This window comes from Bos mutus, chromosome 11 (genome assembly GCF_027580195.1).
Source record: "Bos mutus isolate GX-2022 chromosome 11, NWIPB_WYAK_1.1, whole genome shotgun sequence".
Lineage (NCBI taxonomy): Eukaryota > Metazoa > Chordata > Mammalia > Artiodactyla > Bovidae > Bos > Bos mutus.
In genome coordinates this window covers 20057720-20075030 of record NC_091627.1, presented here as the reverse complement: position 1 = coordinate 20075030, position 17311 = coordinate 20057720, and the positions used below count along the sequence as shown (strand labels likewise).

General features: G+C 51.4%; 1 protein-coding gene across 1 annotated transcript; it reads right to left on the bottom strand.

The window, feature by feature from the left end:
* Nucleotides 1–1896: 1896 nt before the first annotated feature.
* On the bottom strand, nt 1897–4118 carry KCNF1 (potassium voltage-gated channel modifier subfamily F member 1). Its single transcript, XM_005892546.2, has one exon. The coding sequence runs from the start codon at nt 3625–3627 to the stop codon at nt 2140–2142; it is 1488 nt and encodes a 495-aa protein (XP_005892608.1). The 5' UTR covers nt 3628–4118; the 3' UTR covers nt 1897–2139.
* Between the last annotated feature and the right edge of the window lie 13193 nt (nt 4119–17311).

Genomic DNA, 17311 nt, shown 5'->3' with positions numbered 1-17311 from the left:
GACACTCCTGGCCTCTCTCCAACCCCCAGCTTCTCCCCGGCTCAGGGCTCAGAGTCCTCAGACTGGCCCAGGCTTGGAGCTTCCCAAGGACTCTGGGGGCAGTAGGGACAAAAAGAGGCAACCTCACCCCACTCAGTCCCATTCGTCACATTCAGCAGGCCCCACTGAGCCCCAGGGATGGCCAACAATCCCCTCTTTCCGACCCCCTCTCCTCCTTCCCACTGAGTCCCATAACCCCAGGCCCATCTCCTTCCTCTGCCTTCCATGGTCCCCTTACCTGGGATTTCCCTAGAGAAGAGGGTGAGGGAGGGGTGCACTAGGTTGGCTCAGGGCCCTGCACCCCACAGGCATGGCTCTGAGTCTCTCCTCCCTGCAAGGCCCCTATCACATGGAGCCTCCCACCTCCTGGAGTCCCCAACCCAATATGTGTGCAGCCCTAGACTTCTGAATCCTGGAAGAGTCCCCGAGAACGCATCCCTCTTCATACACACGGGAGACCAAGTCTCAGAGGAGGAGGGACTCACACCCAGGACAGTGCAGATCAGGGACCCCCCTCCCCACCCCTCCCCTCCCCTCCCCTCCCCCTCCCTTCCCCCTCCCCCATACCTCCCCTCACTGCAGAGGGCTCCTCCCTCTGCACCAGCTGCCCCAGGCGGGGAAGGAAGAATGGGGCGCTGGGGTTTGTGGGAGGTGGACAGCCAGAGGGGCCTGCTGGGACCACGCCCGTGCCAAGGGGCCTGCCTTTGACTGAGGACAGTGTGACAGGGCCCTGCGTCCTCCCCTCCCCCGTCAGCATGACCACCCGGCCCCGTGGAGGCCAGAGTGGGCAGCTGTGGCCCTCACACCCCTCCCAGCACACAGTAACGGAAACGCCTGCCATTTACTGAGCAGCTACTATGTGCCAGGCACTGTGCTAAGCACTGTGATCTTCTGAGATAGTGCTTCCATTTAATAAGTGATCAGAATGAGGATCAGAGAGGTTATCAGCCAGACGAAGGTCACACAGCAAGGAAGGGAGTGATAGGGGAGGGATGGTAGAGAACAGCTCAGAGATTTCTCTGAGAAGACATCTCAGAGATTTGAAACTAGAAGGCATCTCAGAGATTTCCTCCTCAATCCCTGGAATTCAAACTCAGGTCTGTCTGCATCTGTTTCCCGGGGGCTCTCAGACCAGGTTGGCAGCAGGCCGCAGGGGCCGTGTTCACGTTTGTCCCTGCAGCTGATCCCTCAGAGGTGCTGGTTCCAGGAGACAGGGCGAGCTGGAGGACAGATACAGCCACACCAAGGAAGCTCAGCCGCCCTCCCAGGCTGCAGCTGTCTTCTGTCCCAAGACCTCCTCACATCACAGTGAATGCATATGCTTTGGGTTCAGCAGTCCTGGGACTGAATCCTTGCTCTGTGTGCCCTTGGAACTCAGTTTCTCCTTCTGTGAAGTGGGAGTACCTAGCTAACAGCGTTGCCGGAAGCAATGGAAAGAAGTTGTGGAAAGGGCCTCACACAGGTGGTAAATAAACAGTAACCACGCTATTCGGTGTTTCCCGTTCTGTGGAGTCTCCCTCTCCTGGGAGCAAGCTTTTCCTCAGAAGGGAACAGAGGCACAGAGCCTCTTGGAATGTGACAAGGCTCCCTGGGCTGAACCCTGAGTATTAGCCCTTCTTTAATTAGCCTTTAACTAAAAATAACAGCCCCCATCACCCTGGGCTGTGCACCTACTTCCCCGGTGGGGCTGAACCACATCTGGGAGTTGAAAGAGGGGTGCCGGGTCGGGGAGTGGGGAACAGCCAGCCTGTGAGACAGAACCTAGAAGATAGGCAGGTGCAGAGAGCTGGAGGCTTTATTGAAGGAGATACAGAACCGGGTGAGGGCTCTTGCCATCAACCAGACCATGGCCTCCATCACCCCCACACTGTCAGGGACTCCTGGACACCTGTCTGTCTCCCTCCCCTGCCCCTGGACAACACAAAGGGAATCTTACCCCAGACTCATCAGAGGTGCCCAAGGGGGCCTCCAGAGTTCTGTTCAGGAGTGGGTAGGGAGGGGACAAAGGACGGCCCCTCCCGGGCAGTCATGGACAGTCCCATCACGCTGGTCCATCCATCTCTCCACCAGCCGGCCTGTCTGTGCCTGAGTCGGCCCCCATCACTTGCAGCTCTGGAGCCGGGTCCTATGGTGCTTTTCCTCGGTCAGCAGGGGGATGAAGGTGTCGCTGTGGGACAGCTTCAGCCGGCTGCTCCAGCTGGGGTCCTCCTTCCCAGCAGGCTCCGGCGGCGGGAGGTGGTCCAGGTCACCGCGGGAGCCCCCTGCCTTGCCCTCACCAGCAGTGCTGGAGTTGAGTTCCATCAGCTCCAGCTCATGCCTGGCCGCTGTCTCCAGGACTCGCTGCTTGTTGTAGTATCTGACAAAGTTGTTGATGATGGGATGAATGGGCAGGGCAATGGCAATGACCCCACATAGGAAGCTGATGGCCGCATTGAGCTTGCCCAGGGTGGTCTTGGGGTAGATGTCACCGTAGCCCACCGTGGTCATGGTGATGATGGCCCACCAGAAGGACTGGGGGATGCTCTTAAACAGGGTCTCTGGGTGGCTCTGCTCCATGGTGTAGCCCAGGGCAGAGAAGACGAAAATGCCCACGGCCAGGTACATGAGCAGCAGCCCTAGTTCCTTGAAGCTGCGCTTGAGGGCGTAGGTGAGGGTCTGCAGCCCGGAGGAGTGGCGCGCTAGCTTGAAGATGCGGGCGATGCGCATGATCCGTAGGGCCTGCACCGCCTGCTGCACGTTGGTCAGCTCCATCATGCGGGCGCCCAGGTGTGTGAGCGTGAGGCTCACGTAGAACGGGAGGATGGCCAGCACGTCCACGATGTTCATGAAGGACAGGGCGAAGTGCAGCTTGTTGGGCGAAGAGAAGAGGCGCAGCAGGTACTCCAGCGTGAACCAGCCGATGCACGCCGTCTCCACGTTCTCCAGCGTCGGGTGCTCCACGCGGTTGCCCTCGGCGTCCAGGACCTGCAGCTCTGGTATGGTGCCCATGCACATGACCACCGACGAGACGAGGATGAGCAGGAAGGACAGCACGGCCACCACGCGCGCCGGACACGAGGACTCAGGCTTCTCCAGGAACTTCCAGACGCACTTCTGGCAGCGTTGCCAGCGGCCCTCGGCCGTGTCCACGCCCAGGTCGTCCAGGATGAGCTGCACGCGGCGCGCGATCTCCTCCAGCTCCTCCCGCTTCTCGCTCAGGTGGCTCTTGCAGCAGTCGTCTAGGAACTTGAGGTCCACCTTCCAGAAGTCCATCTCGTTCTTGAAGCAGATGGGACAGATGCCCTTCTTCATGTGCACCTCCCCGAAGTAGTAGACCTCAATGACACACTTGAAGGCATCCGGGTCCCTGTCGAAGTAGAATTCGCGCTTCCCGGGGTCGTAGTCGTCGCACAGGGAGAAGATGGTGTCGTAGCCTCCGGCCAAGCAGTGGATGAGCTCGGCCAGCCGGGTCTCGGGGTACCGGCTCAGGAGGTCTCCGTACAGCACCTGCCGCACGCCCCCCACGTTGACCACGATCTCGATGTCGTCGTCCGCCCGGGAGTCCTGGCTACCCGGCTCCGGGAGGCTGCGCTCCCCGGTCCCGTCCATTCTCCTGGCTTGCGCCCGCGCGGCCTCGGCTCCGCGCCCTGCAGCCGCCGCAGGGTCGGCGGGTCCCACCGGTGCGCGGACCCAGGGGAAGCCTGGCCGGCGCCCGCCTGCCTGGAAGCGCGGTCACAACCGGCGGCTGCGGGCTGGGGAGCGCCGCGGGGGAGGCATGCACCCGGCGGCGGGGGTCCCGGCGGGCATCCGGGCGCTGGGGGCGCGCCGGCAGTGCGGGGCGGTGTGTGGCGGGGGTCGGTTCTCGCGGCCACCTGCCTCGCCCCGAGCACTCACCCCGGCTCCCGGGTGCGGCGATCCGCCGCTTCGGCTCGGCCTCTTGCAGGAGTGGGGTCCCCCTCGTGGGCGGCAGGCAGGGTCCTGGGTCCCCGGGCGCACGGGTCCCCGCGTGCGCCCCCGGCGCGAGACGGGTCCCGTCGCTGCCGGACCCACACCGCCCGCCGAGGTGTGCGGAGAGCGAACTTGGGCTTGCTTTGCCCAAGCCGTTTCTAAACACAATAGGAATTCCAGCCTGACGTCAAGAGCTTTTCAGACTGTACCCTCTTCTGGTGAAATTCTGCAAGGCACGCGCGGCAGCGGCAGGGGAACGGGTTAACCCTTGGGCAGACGGGCACAGCTGCGCGCCCGCGGCCACCGCCGCGCGCCTGTCCTCGCCTCCTGGCGCCGCGGGTCACACGGGGCCCGGGACCTCCGGCTTGAAAGCGACAGGCCGACGCTGGCTGAAAAGTTTCTCTCTCTGCATCGAGAAGATGGATGGTGAGAGAACACAGCCGCCTGTTGCTCGGCCCGCAAACCGTGCCCAAGAAAGCCCTTCAGACGCCCTCCTGCGCGTCCCGGCCGCCGGTCCCGCCTGGTCCCGGGATGCTTCCCTCGCTCCCCCTAGGGGGTCACTTTCCACCTTCACCCGAGTGCTGTATAACGGCTACAGCCAGTTCAGCCCCGTGGAGGAGAGAAGGGACCTGCCCAAGGTCACACAGTGAAATGGGAATGGAACCCAGGGTGGGCGCCTCTTCCTCAGAGAATCCTGCTACACACGCTCCTTAGCGGACTGAAAGTCTGCCTCGAAGTCCTCGCTGTCCACCACTTTCCATTTCTCTGCAATCCAAAATCACCACCAACCTCCAGAGCCTTGAACCCCCAGACTCCCACCTCCCCATCCCCATCATCTGTCACCCAGGCCTGTGTGTCCCTCCTACGAAACGTCCCACACCCTCCCCTCTCTTCCAGATTTGCAGCCTCTGCCTGCACCATTCCAGCAGCAGCAGCATCTACCCTGCAAATTATCAAGCATCACCTGTGAACCGGGGACTTTTGTGTTAACAAAAATATTGTAAAGAGAGGGACGAGGAGGCAGAGTACAGGGAATTTTTAGGGCAGTGAAACTACTCTGTATAACACTCTAGCTCTGGGTACATGTCATCCTGTGTTTGTTTAAACTGTGGGGTGTGCCACACCAAGAGTGGATGTCAGCGTAAACTATGGACTTTGCATGATAAAGATGTGACAGTGTTGTATCATTGATCTTAACAGATGCACCTCTGGTGGGAAAGGCTGAAGGAATGAGGGGGCAGGGAGTATGTGGGAACTCTCTGTCTTACTATTTACTTTTGCTATGAACCTAAAACTGCTCTTTAAAAATCTATTAAAAATATATTCTGTAGGCTGGGTCACTGACTACTTTTTTTTTTCTTCTTTAATGAGATCATGTAAAACTGAATATGTTAAAATACATCACATGAAGATAGTTTGGTGAAACTTCTTTTTACAGATTTTATTTTGTTTCCATTTAAAATCAACCTATGATGTGTTACTACAGAATAAGAAACTGAGATTCAGAAAGGTTGAGTAAAAATAACAGTTATTATAAATGCACCATGAGCCAAGCACTTGCATCTCCATAGCATCCCTCTGAGGATGCAAGATGTCACGTAACCTGCCTGAAGTGCTCAGCCAGGAGGTGGCGAAGTTGCTGTGGGAACCCTGGGAGCCTGCTGCCCCAGCCCACAGGCTTCGCCTCCCTGTCCAGGTTGCTGGCTGCTGGGGGAGCTGGGATTTAACCTCATGCCAATTCTTCTCTCTGATATAGTGCAGCACACACCTCCTGCATATGCCCCATATCCATCTTCCAGGCCTTACTCATGTTATTTCCCTTCTCTGTTGTCTTCTCTTGCTCCCTAGTACCTCCAGGGTCAAGTTCAAATTGCATTTTAGCCTAGCTTAATGGGTTATTCAAATATTTATTAACTTCTAATGGCAAGCACCCGGAGAAGGCAATGGCAACCCACTCCAGTACTCTTGCCTGGAAAATCCCATGGATGGAGGAGTCTGGTAGGCTGCAGTCCATGGGGTCGCTAAGAGTCGGACATGACTGAGCGACTTCACTTTCACTTTTCACTTTCATGCATTGGAGAAGGAAATGGCAACCCACTCCAGTGATCTTGCCTGGAGAATCCCAAGGACGGTGGAGCCTGGTGGGCTGCCGTCTATGGGGTCGCACAGAGTCGAACACGACTGAAGCGACTTATCAGCAGTGGTAAGCACACACACACACACACACACACACACACACACAACATACACCCTACCCTGGTGGGAAGCAGGGTTCATATTTCAGTGGAGAATATATTTTGAATAACTAATTTTGCAGTCATCACAGGCTTCCCAGGTGGCTCAGTGGGTAAAGAATTTGCCTGCAAGGCAGGAGACATGGGTTTGGTCCCTGGCTTGGGAAGGTCCCCTGGAGAAGGGCATGGCAACCCACTCCAATATTCTTGCCTGGGAAATCCCATGGACAGAGGAGCCTGGTGAGCTACAGTCCATGGGATTGCACAGAGTCCAACAAGACAAGTGACTGAGCAGGCACACAGGCAGCTGTTTAACAGAGGTACATGAAAGGAGTGGTGGTTCCTGAATTCACCTGCAGGGGGCATCAAGTGGTGTTTGCTGGTTTAGAAGGCTGAGAAAAGGTTGGAAGACAAAGAGGCTGCCTTCGCTTAGAAGCACAGCAATTATTGGCTAAAGTGTGCATTTGGGGTGTGTGATGGGGACTCCTCAAACAGGTTGAACCACCCCCCGGCCACCCCTTGATATGGTCACGAGGTCCAAGGTGCTACAGGAGCCCAGGAGTCCACAGACAACTCGAAGGCTCACCAGAGCTGGAGGCTGGGCAGGTGCTGGCACTGAGCCTTGATGTATGAGGACCTCACCTGGTTGACCTACCTCACCCTGGGGAAAGAAGCCTGTGCAGAGGAAGGCATGTGGCTGGCTGGTAGCCCCAAGAAACTGATGGATAAATCTAGAAACAGACTGCACAGAACCTAGTGGGTCCTGCAAGGAGTATGGAAGGTAAGCCAATTTTTCAGACCTCAGGTAGTTGATTGGTTGTACAATCAATTTATTGAGTACTGACCATCATTTTTATTGAGATAGTATGGAAGAGGAAACATCAGAGTGCATCAGACATGGTAAAAATAAGTATGGCTTAAATTCTCAAGAGTAACCAGAGGCTGACTACATGTGGTCCATTCAGCACATCTCAGGACCCTACAGGGAAGAAAGCTGGTCCTGAGAGGAAGTGGGAAAGGAAGAGGAGACAAATGTCCCCAGACAGCCCAGAGGAGAGCAGGGGCCTGCTGACAAGAGAACATAAGAGAGATACAGAGGTAAATCACGGGTCAAGACAAGTTGGAGGGGTGGCAACCAAAGAAAAGCAGGGAGGAAGACTCCTGCTGGAGACAGGAGAGCAGGCTGGAGCCAGAAGGCAGACAGGGAAAGTGGGAGGAGCCAGCATCTCACAGAGGGGAACTGGCTGGCGCTCACTGGCCCCTCCAAACCTGCCCGCCCTGTGCTTCAAACTCCTAGACCCCTTCTCAGACCCTTGGAAGCCTCGGAGCCTTGGTGACTGACCTGCCTGAGCCCCAGAAGCCCCTCCCCTTCCATCCCACCAAGCGTCACACATCCTCCCAGGGCCATCTCCACTCACCTAGCCAGAGCAGCACACAGAGGTCAGGTCTGGAATTCCTTTTCGTCCAGTGTTCCCCCCGGGCCCACACTGCCTTCTCTGTATGGACCAAATCATGGCCAAGGGCAAAAGTCATGGGCTGAAGCCATAACCCCCAGTGAGACTGTATTTGGACACTGGGATTTTAAGACGATCAGATCAGATCAGATCAGTCGCTCAGTCGTGTCCGACTCTTTGCAACCCCATGAATCCCAGCACACCAGGCCTCCCTGTCCATCACCAACTCCCAGAGTTCACTGAGACTCACGTCCATCGAGTCAGTGATGCCATCCAGCCATCTCATCCTCTGTCATCCCCTTCTCCTCCTGCCCCCAATCCCTCCCAGCATCAGAGTCTTTTCCAATGAGTCAACTCTTCACATGAAGTGGCCAAAGTACTGGAGTTTCAGCTTTAGCATCATTCCTTCCAAAGAAATCCCAGGGCTGATCTCCTTCAGAATGGACTGGTTGACGATAATTAGGGTTAAAAAAAGTGAAGCCTTGGATTTCCCTGCTGGTCCAGTGGTTAAGAATCTGCCTCCCAATGCAAGGAATGCTGGTTTGATCCCTGGTTGGGGAAGTAAGATCCCTCATGCCTAGGAGCAACTAAGCCCACATGCTGCAACTAGAGAAAGCTTATGAACCAAAACAAAGAGCTCACGGGGCCCTCATCTAGTGGGATCGGTATCCTTATAAAAAGAGCCACCAGAAATATCTGTCTCTGTCTGCACACACACAGGAGAGGAAAGACCAGGTGAAGACACAGCAAGAAGGTGGCCATCCACAATCCAGGAGGAGCGGCCTCATCAGGAACCTCAGAAGATTTTGATCTTGGACTTCCAGCTACCAGTATTTTGTTATGGCAGCTGGAGCAGACTAAGTCATCTTCCTCCCTTATACCTGCCAAGTCTTCCCTTGACACCGCACTCCTCAAAGGTTCTGGCCACATCCCTTCATCCTCTGACCCCTAGGCCCTGTCTGGATTCCGGGGCAGCTTAGACTGGTATACCATAGGTTTACAAATATATGTATTTGTGCCTTTTCACTGAAGGTCAGTGATCCATAGACATTTGAGCTAGGAGCTCAGATTCATGAAGGATTAAACCAGGGGACTAAAGTCTGGACTTTTTGGCTAAAAATGGAAAGTTTCTTGCTGTCTTTATTCAGTCTTGCATAGGACTTCTATTAGAACTGTACATTTCATAATATCATGAATGGGGAGGGAACTGGGGGAGAACAAAGCCTTCTATTATACACAAGATGAAGAAGCAATTTGATTCATGTGGGCTTTTAATTAAATAGGGTAGGGGAAAAAACACAGAGTCTATTTAGGCATTATGGAGGGTAATTGTTTGAATTGTATTTTTTTATTGAATATGTATTTTTTTATTTGTTGAACAATAACATTTCAGGCTACAGAACGCTTAATTTCCACGGTGCTAATTAAAACCAGCACATGTGTATCTAAGTGATTCGTCTAGACAACGGACTAGGCAAGCTGCAATCTATTCTTTTTTATGGAATAATCAGTTCTCTTCAGTTCAGATTTCTTTGTGTGTTGCTGAATTTAATAATGCCTTTCATTAAAATTCAGTTCTGTACTCCACCGAAAATTTGCATTTCATTATTGCCGAGCACCCATCAGCCTGCAAGCTGCCCCCTGGGGCCAAGGAGCTGATTGACCAGAAGGCTCAGGCCTCCTCCTCTGTCTAAATAAACTGTGCCTGGAGGTCAGCCTGGTGGGAGTGGGTATTGGATGGAGAAGTGGGTAGAAAACAGAATGATTTAAGATGGATTCATCAGGAAACTTCTTTTTTTTTTTTTTTTGCTCCAGCTCCTGAGCTTCCTTTTTCTTCTTTATGGCTCAGTTTTTCCATCTGCAAAATGGAAGTAGTGACCTTTTCTTTCTGAGTACAAGATCTTATACCGAATGGGACTTCCCCGGTAGTCCAATGGCTAAGAGTTTGAATTCCCAATGCAAGGGGCCCGGGTTCCATTTTGCGAGTAAGACACAGTGCAGCCAAATAAGTATTTTAAGAAAAGATCTCACAAGAAATAAATAAAATAATGGGTGTGAATAACCTTTATGAATTATAGGATGCTAAAAATGTGAAGGCAAGGGCACAGAAAGAGAATTTGACCTCTTGGGTCCAGTCCTGCTGTGGGCGTGACCCTTTGTGTCTGTACACCCCGCCCCCCAGCTCTGTTCAGGTGTGACTCATCCAGCTCAGGCTTCAGGTGGCAAGGCTGTGGATGTGACAGGGCACAGCCCAGATGTGTAGAAAGACGTCAAAGAATTGGGATGCAGGCAGCTGCCCTGGAGGCTGGAGTATGACCCCCCTCTGGGCCTGACATGAAGTTGCTTTGACTTTCTTAGGGAAAGGAAAATGCCGTGACAACACAGGCACCACCTGATACAAAGAACTAACTCATTAGAAAAGACTCTGATGCTGGGAAAAATTGAAGGCCGGAGGAGAAGGGGATGACAGAGGATGAGATGGTTGGATGGCATCACCGACTCGATGGACATGAGTTTGAGCAAGCTCCGGGAGTTGGTGATGGACAGGAAGGCCTGGCGTGCTGCAGTCCATGGGGTTGCAAAGAGTTGGACACGACTGAGCGACTGAACTGAACTGAACTGAACACAGGCAAAGGGGAATGCTCAGGTTTCAGGCCCCGCTGTGTGGAGTGGAGCAGAGCAGTTACCAGGAGGGCGATGGGATGCTGTCTGCTTTTGCACTAGCTTTTTAAAAGGAATGTAAAAGGAGAAGAAAATCCTTTTAAAAACAAATTCCTGAAGGGCTTCCCTGGTAGTCCAGTGATTAAGAATCTGCCTTGCAATGCAGATTTGATTCCTGGTCTTGGAACTAAGATCTCACATGCTTCGTAGCAGCTAAGTCACTACTACTGAACCCAAGCGCCACAACTAGAGAACCTGGGTGCTGCAAAGAAAGATCATGAATGATGCAACAAAGATATTGAGTGTTGCAACTAAGATCCAGTGCGGCCAAATAAATAAATAGACAAGTCCTTTCACATTTTCCTTTAATTACAAAATTGATATATATTCATTGCAAAAATTCAAAAAATGTGAAAATCTCATATCTGCACACCCAACTTCCCTCTTCCCCAAAGTCAGTGCTGTTCACAAAGTCATCTGCTATCTCACAGTTTTCATGAGTCAGGAATCTGGCCAAGGCTTAGCTGGGTCATCTGCTCAAGATCTCACAAGGCTGTGGTCAACGTTTTGGCAGGGGCTGGGGTCTCATCTGAGGCCCAGGTGGCAGAATTTATTTCCTTTCAACTATAGAACTCATGGAGGCCTCATCTGCTTTGAGGCCAGCATGAGAGAGTCTCTGATCTAACTGATTAGGCCACACCCGCCCAGAAGGATCTTCCCTTTGATTAACTTAAGCATGCACCATGGTATTATTATTTAAATTGGCATCCCCAAAATGAAATACTTAGGTATAAATCTGACAAAAGTTTGTATAAGAAAAAAAAAAGTTTGTATAAGGTCTATATGAGGACAACTACAAAATTCTGGTGAAAGAAACCAAGGAAAAACTAAGTAATTGGAAAGGCAGTCCATGTTCATAGATAGGAAGACTCATTTTGTCAAGATGTCCATTCTTACTAACTTGGTCTGTAAATTCAATGCAATCCCAATCAAAATTCCAGCAAGTGACCTGAACAGATACTTCACTAAAGAAAATATGCAGATGGCAAGTCATTATATGAAAAGATGTTCCACATTCTAGACCATTAGAGAATTTGTGAATTAAAACCACAGTGAAATACCATTACACACCTATAAGATGTTCAAGATCCAAATAACTGACAACACCAAATGCTAACAAGGATAAGCAGCAGGATATATGCAACAAGGATATATTCAATGCTGGTGGGGATGAAAAATGGTACAGTCACTTTGGAAGACACTTTGTCAGTTTCTTACAAAACTGCTCCTTGGTATTTACCCGAATGAGTTGAAAACTTATGTCCATATGAAATGGATACATACAGATGTTTATCACAGCTTTATTCATAATTGCCAAAACTTGGCCTTAACCAAGATGTCCTTCAATAGGTGAGTGGATAAATAAACAATGGTATATCCAGACAAAGGAATATTATTCGTTGCTAAAGAGAAATGAGCTATCAAGCCATGAAAAGACATGGAAGAAACTTAAATGCATATGACTAAGTGAAAGAAGCCAATCTGAAAAGACCATATCCTCTGTGATTTCAACTATATGACATTCTGGAAAAAGACAAAACTATGGAGGCAGTAAAAAGATCAGTGGTTGCCAGGGGTTAGGGGGGCGAGGGATGAATCAGGAGAGCTCAGAGGTTTACAGAGCAGTGAATCTTCTCTGTATGATACTATGGGGGTGGGGTGGATATATACCGTTATACATTTGTCCAAACCCATAGAGTGTATACGGGCTTCCCTGGTGGCTCAGATAGTGGAGAATCTGCCTGTAATGCAGGAGACTGCCAGGGTCCAGCCCCGGTGGATCCAGGGAATTCGAAGTGGGGACGGCGTCGGCGAGGATCAGGAAACAACTGCTTAATTAAACGTTAATTAAGGATATAAAGAGTAATAGAATAAGGATAGCTCAGTGAGGAAATTCAGTGGAGAAAAGAGGCTGAAATAAGGATAGCTCAGTGAGGAAATTCAGTGGAGAAAAGAGGCTGAATAATTCAGCCAGAAGGTAAGAGAAAGAACGACATGGGGAGACCAAGTTTCGGTGAACAAGGCCCGCACTTTATTTTCCAAAGTAGTTTTTATACCTTAAGTTATGCATAGAGGATAATGGGCGAAGAGGTAAAGTCAGGCAGCAAGCCAGGCTTTCTTCCTGCAAACTTATCATATGCAAAAGCTTAGGTGATTTGCATCATCTTCTGGCCCGGAGGCCTGTTAACATTTTAAGACCCTTTCTTCAGAAAACTTATTTTTCTCTAAAGGTGATTGGTCAGGAGCCACCCTCCAAAAGCATTAGATAAAGTTGCATTCCTACAGAGCAAAGGTGTGGTGGGCTATAAACAAAAAAAAAAATTAACTCAAGGGTCCCAGGTTACAAACATTACAGCTACTACTTACACCAATTATATTAATCAATACACTGCCAGGGACACAGCAGGTAAGGGATATGGAAACTTAGCAGCAAACATTGGCCTAACAAGTGAAAATCCCTTCACCAATACAATTTCTAATCAATCTTTTAACTGCTCAAAGGAATCTGTATTTAGACAGTTTAGAACATCTCATGCCTCTCACAGTTGGGAGGCTCTGAGCAATCACATGTGGCCAGAAAAACCTATTCAGGCAGGCTAGAGGACTTCCAAAGGAGTTTGTAGGTTGAAACACTGTCACACCCAGGAATTATTAACTGGAGCTGTAAGCTAACTCTTTTTTCAGAGAGAGGTAGTGGGGGACAGCCCCCCGTAAAGTCAGAGGTGTAGGTGAAAGCTCAAAGCAGAAAGTAGGCAGACTCTGGTTTGGGGGGTAGATGCTCAAGAATTTCCAGGGGAACTCCTGAGGCTCGATCCGGCCTTTGCATATGCCAAGCCTCCTTCCTCATGACCTTTGCCACGGGCGGAGCTCGCTCCCAGCAGGAGACCCTGGTTCAATCCCTGGGTTGGGAAGATCCCTTGGAGAAGGGAATGGCCACCCACTCTAGTATTCTTGCCTAGAGAATCCCATGGATATAGGAGCTTGGCAGGCTACGGTCCATGAGGTTGCAAAGAGTTGGACACGACTGAGTGACCAACACTTTCCATAAAGTGTACAACACCAAGAGAGAATAATGACGCATCAGTGTAGGTTCACTGATAGTATTAAAGATGCCCTCTAGTGAGGATATTGACAGTCTGTGGAAGTCTGTGCCTGTGTAGGGGCAGGCGGTATATGGAAACTCTTTATATTGTCCCTTCAATTTTGTTAGAAGCCTAAAACTGCTTTAAGAAAATAAAGGTTATCAATTTAAGAAGATATTTATCTACTTGTCTGTAGCAGGTCTTAGTTTCGGCACACGTGATCTTTAGTTTCTGGCATGTGGGATCTAACTCTCTGACCGGGGATTGAACCCAGGCTCCCTGCATTGGGAGCTCAGAGTCTTAGCCACTGGACCACCAGGGAAGTCCCTTAATTTTTTAAAAAGTGAATAGCTAGTGATTTTAACACAAATCTATCTGGGTGTGTATGTCCAAGTCCAGTGTTTTTCACTGAACTTGGCTGCCATATAGGAAATCTGATCCCCAGCAGAGTGCAGGAGAAAGGGAACCTCAGGAGTGGGGACAGCCAGCCCCTCCTTATCTCCCGTGGATTTCAGCAAAGGGCCATGGGCCTAAGCTCAGCTCCTGACATTAACACACATTCAAGCTGCTCCAGGCCCTGCCCTGCAAACATCTGACAAACGCTTGTCTCTGACTGCCCCCAGCTCCACATCTACTTTCGGCCAGAGAAGGGGGCGTTACGGGATCAAATGAGGAGAGGAAAGGGCACAATGAGGGAAGCGGCATGGGCTGAATGTGAACTAGGAGCAGAATGGGAAGAGGGATGGAGAGAGGCAGGGGAGGGGGATGGGAGGAAGGAGAAGAAATTCGGGAGTGTCTTCTCATGTGTCGAAGAAAATGTCACGTCAGGCAGGGCTTGATAATTACTGTCATTGTGGGATGTTTCAGTGCAAAGAACCAAGTAATTATGACGTCAGGAGCTCAGTGCCTTCCTCCACATCAGCTCCCAGCCACCAAGCATGCACGGCTTCCCATCCTCGGGAGCTTCCTGGGGCTCAGTCACACCATGGGCTGCCCGCCAAAGCCCTCTGGGGAACTGCAAGTTCTTCCTCGTGTGGTTCAGTTCATTTCAGTTCAGTCGCTCTGTTGTGTCCGACTCTTTGCGACCCCATGGACTGCAGCACGCCAGGCCTCCCTGTCCATCACCAACTCCTGGAGCTTACTCAAACTCATGTCCATCGCTTCAGTGATGCCATCCAACCATCTCATCCTCTGTCATCCCCTTCTCCTCCTGCCTTCACTCTTTCCCAGCATCAGGGTCTTTTCAAATGAGTCAGTTCTTTGAATCAGGTGGCCAAAAGATTGGAGTTTCAGCTTCAGCATCAGTCCTTCCAATGAATATTCAGGACTGATTTCCTTTAGGATGGACTGGTTGGATCTCCCTGAAGTCCAAGGGACTCTCAAGAGTCTTCTCCAACACCACAGTTCAAAAGCATCAATTCTTCGGCACTCAGCTCTCTTTAGTCCAACTCTCACATCCACACATGACTACTGGAAAAACCATAGCTTTGACTAGATGGACCTTTGTTGGCAAAGTAATGTCTCTACTTTTTAGTATGCTATCTAGGTTGGTCATAGCTTTTCTTCCAAAGAGCAAGTGTCTTTTAATTTCATGGCTGCAGTCACCATCTGCAGTGATTTTGGAGCCCAAGAAAAAAAAGTCTCTCACTGTTTCCATTATTTCCCCAACCTCATGTGGTTATGATAACCTGATAGGATGTCGCATGTGTACCAGGCCATCACCCCTTCCACATCTGGCTTGTCCTAGAAGGGGGACAGAGGCCTGTGATCTGATGGAAAGGGGAGAGGCCAGGGTTAGTGCTGTGCAGCCCAGCAGAGCCCCGCCAGCCCCAAGGGGAGATGGCCAGACTCTGACAGCCCTCCTTGATCAGTTACCGGGCATGGACAGTGGACGGTCCTGTGAAGGGCATGTGCTCAGCTGAAGCCACTCCCTGTAGTTACAGCGGGCCCGAGAGGAGTGGCCCCACAGCGGCCACAAGCCCTCACTAGGCAGATGAGGCCAGGGCGCTGCATCTGCGGGTCCTCCGAGTGCCAGTGCCAAGGAGTGTCCCGGGTCCCTGTTCTTTTCAAGGCTGATTCATCTCACCCAGCTTCTGAACCAAATAAGGGCAACTGCACTGTGGCTATTCCTCTTAGGGCTTTAACTGCAGGTCTGTGCTTGCGTTTAGGGAACGGCAAGCACCGACTTGACACAGACTGTCCTGTGTGACTCTGGGTACGGGCCTTGGGAGGGGCTCAACCAGGGGCCGGTTTCCCTCTGAGCTCCTGCCCAAAAGTAAGCAGGAAGGCATGGCAGGCCTGAGCCCACATCTGGTGGCTCCCACTTCCAATAAGCCTTGAGATCAGCTTTGCACTTTCAAAGCATCCACAAAGGACAGGAGGTGTTAACCATCCACAGAAGGGCTTCTGAAATACAGTCAAGACATCTGGAGACAGAATTGGTCCGATCTGCCAGTTGGTTTGGCCCTGCCTCCAGCTATGTGCACCCAGGGCGCCCACTGGCCCCAGGCTCGGCCACTGCCGCCCAGGGGAGGTGACCTGGATGGCTGCACCCAGCTTACAACCAGGTCTGAACCACATGGTCCAGGCTTGTCCTTGACCCCAGTGATGGGTGAGCCCACATGGTCACAGCCAAACTGACCTGGCTCCTCCTTCCCCTTCTGGACTCAGATGAAGCACGGGGCCTGGTTCAGTTTTCCTAGGTGACTGCTCCACAAGAGCTCCCTGAATTGTGGGAGTTAATCAGGCAGTTAATTACACCTGGGGGCTTCCAGCATGGTTCAGATGGTAAAGAATCCACCTACAAATGCAGGAGACCTGGGTTCGATCCCTGGGTTGGGAAGATTCCTGGAGGAGGGCATGGCAACCTACTCCAGTATTCTTGCCTGGAGAATTCCATGGACAAAGGAGCCTGGTGGACTACAGTCCATGGGGTCTCACAGAGTCAGACACGACTGAGCGCCTAGCACACTAACTCCACCTGGGAGAGAGGGGAGACCAGAGGGGCTGCTGATGAATTTCTTGCTCTTCCTAGAGACCACCCCCCACTGCCACCCTGTGGACTGTTCTGCATAGGCATATTTCCGACGTGTGTCTGTGTGTATGGTGGGGGAAGGGGGTTTCTTCCACCAATAAACAATTCCTCACCACCAGCTGGGTATCCTGGTTCAACTCAATTTTGACACTGTCCACTTAGAGATCGACAGGTTATGGGCTCGATCAGGATTGCCATTCTCCACTCAAACTTCCAGGGCCAGTCCCAAGTTCAGATTATCACCTGGGCTTCTGACCAACTGGCTATAGATTGCAGGTTCCTATGACCCCCTCCTTGGGTTCAATTCATTTGCTAGAGCGGCTCACAGAACTCAGAGAAACATTGTACATTAGATTATTGGTTTATTGTAAAAATCTACAACTGAGGAGCAGCCTGATGGAAGAGATGCAAAGTGTGTGGGGAGGGTTGTGGAGTTACCAAGCTCCTTCCAGAGTCACCACTGTCCCAGCATGTCCAACACAGAAGCTCTCTGGACTCTCTCCCTTGGAGTTTTTATAGCACTTCATTACAAAGGTATGATGGGTTAGACCATTGGCCTCTGGTGACCAAATTGCACTTCCAGCCCTGTCTCCTCTCCAGATGTCTGGGGCATGGGACTGAAATCTCCATGCCTCTAATCTCTTGGTTGGTTCTCCTAGCCACCAACCTCATCCTTAAGGACTTTCCAAAAGTCACTTCATTAACATAACAAAAGTCACCTTTATCCCTCTCCTTGCTTAGGAAATTCCAAGTGTTCTGGAGCCCTATGCTAGGAATTACCGAAAGACCAAACACACGTGACTTTGTTTCAAAGGACGG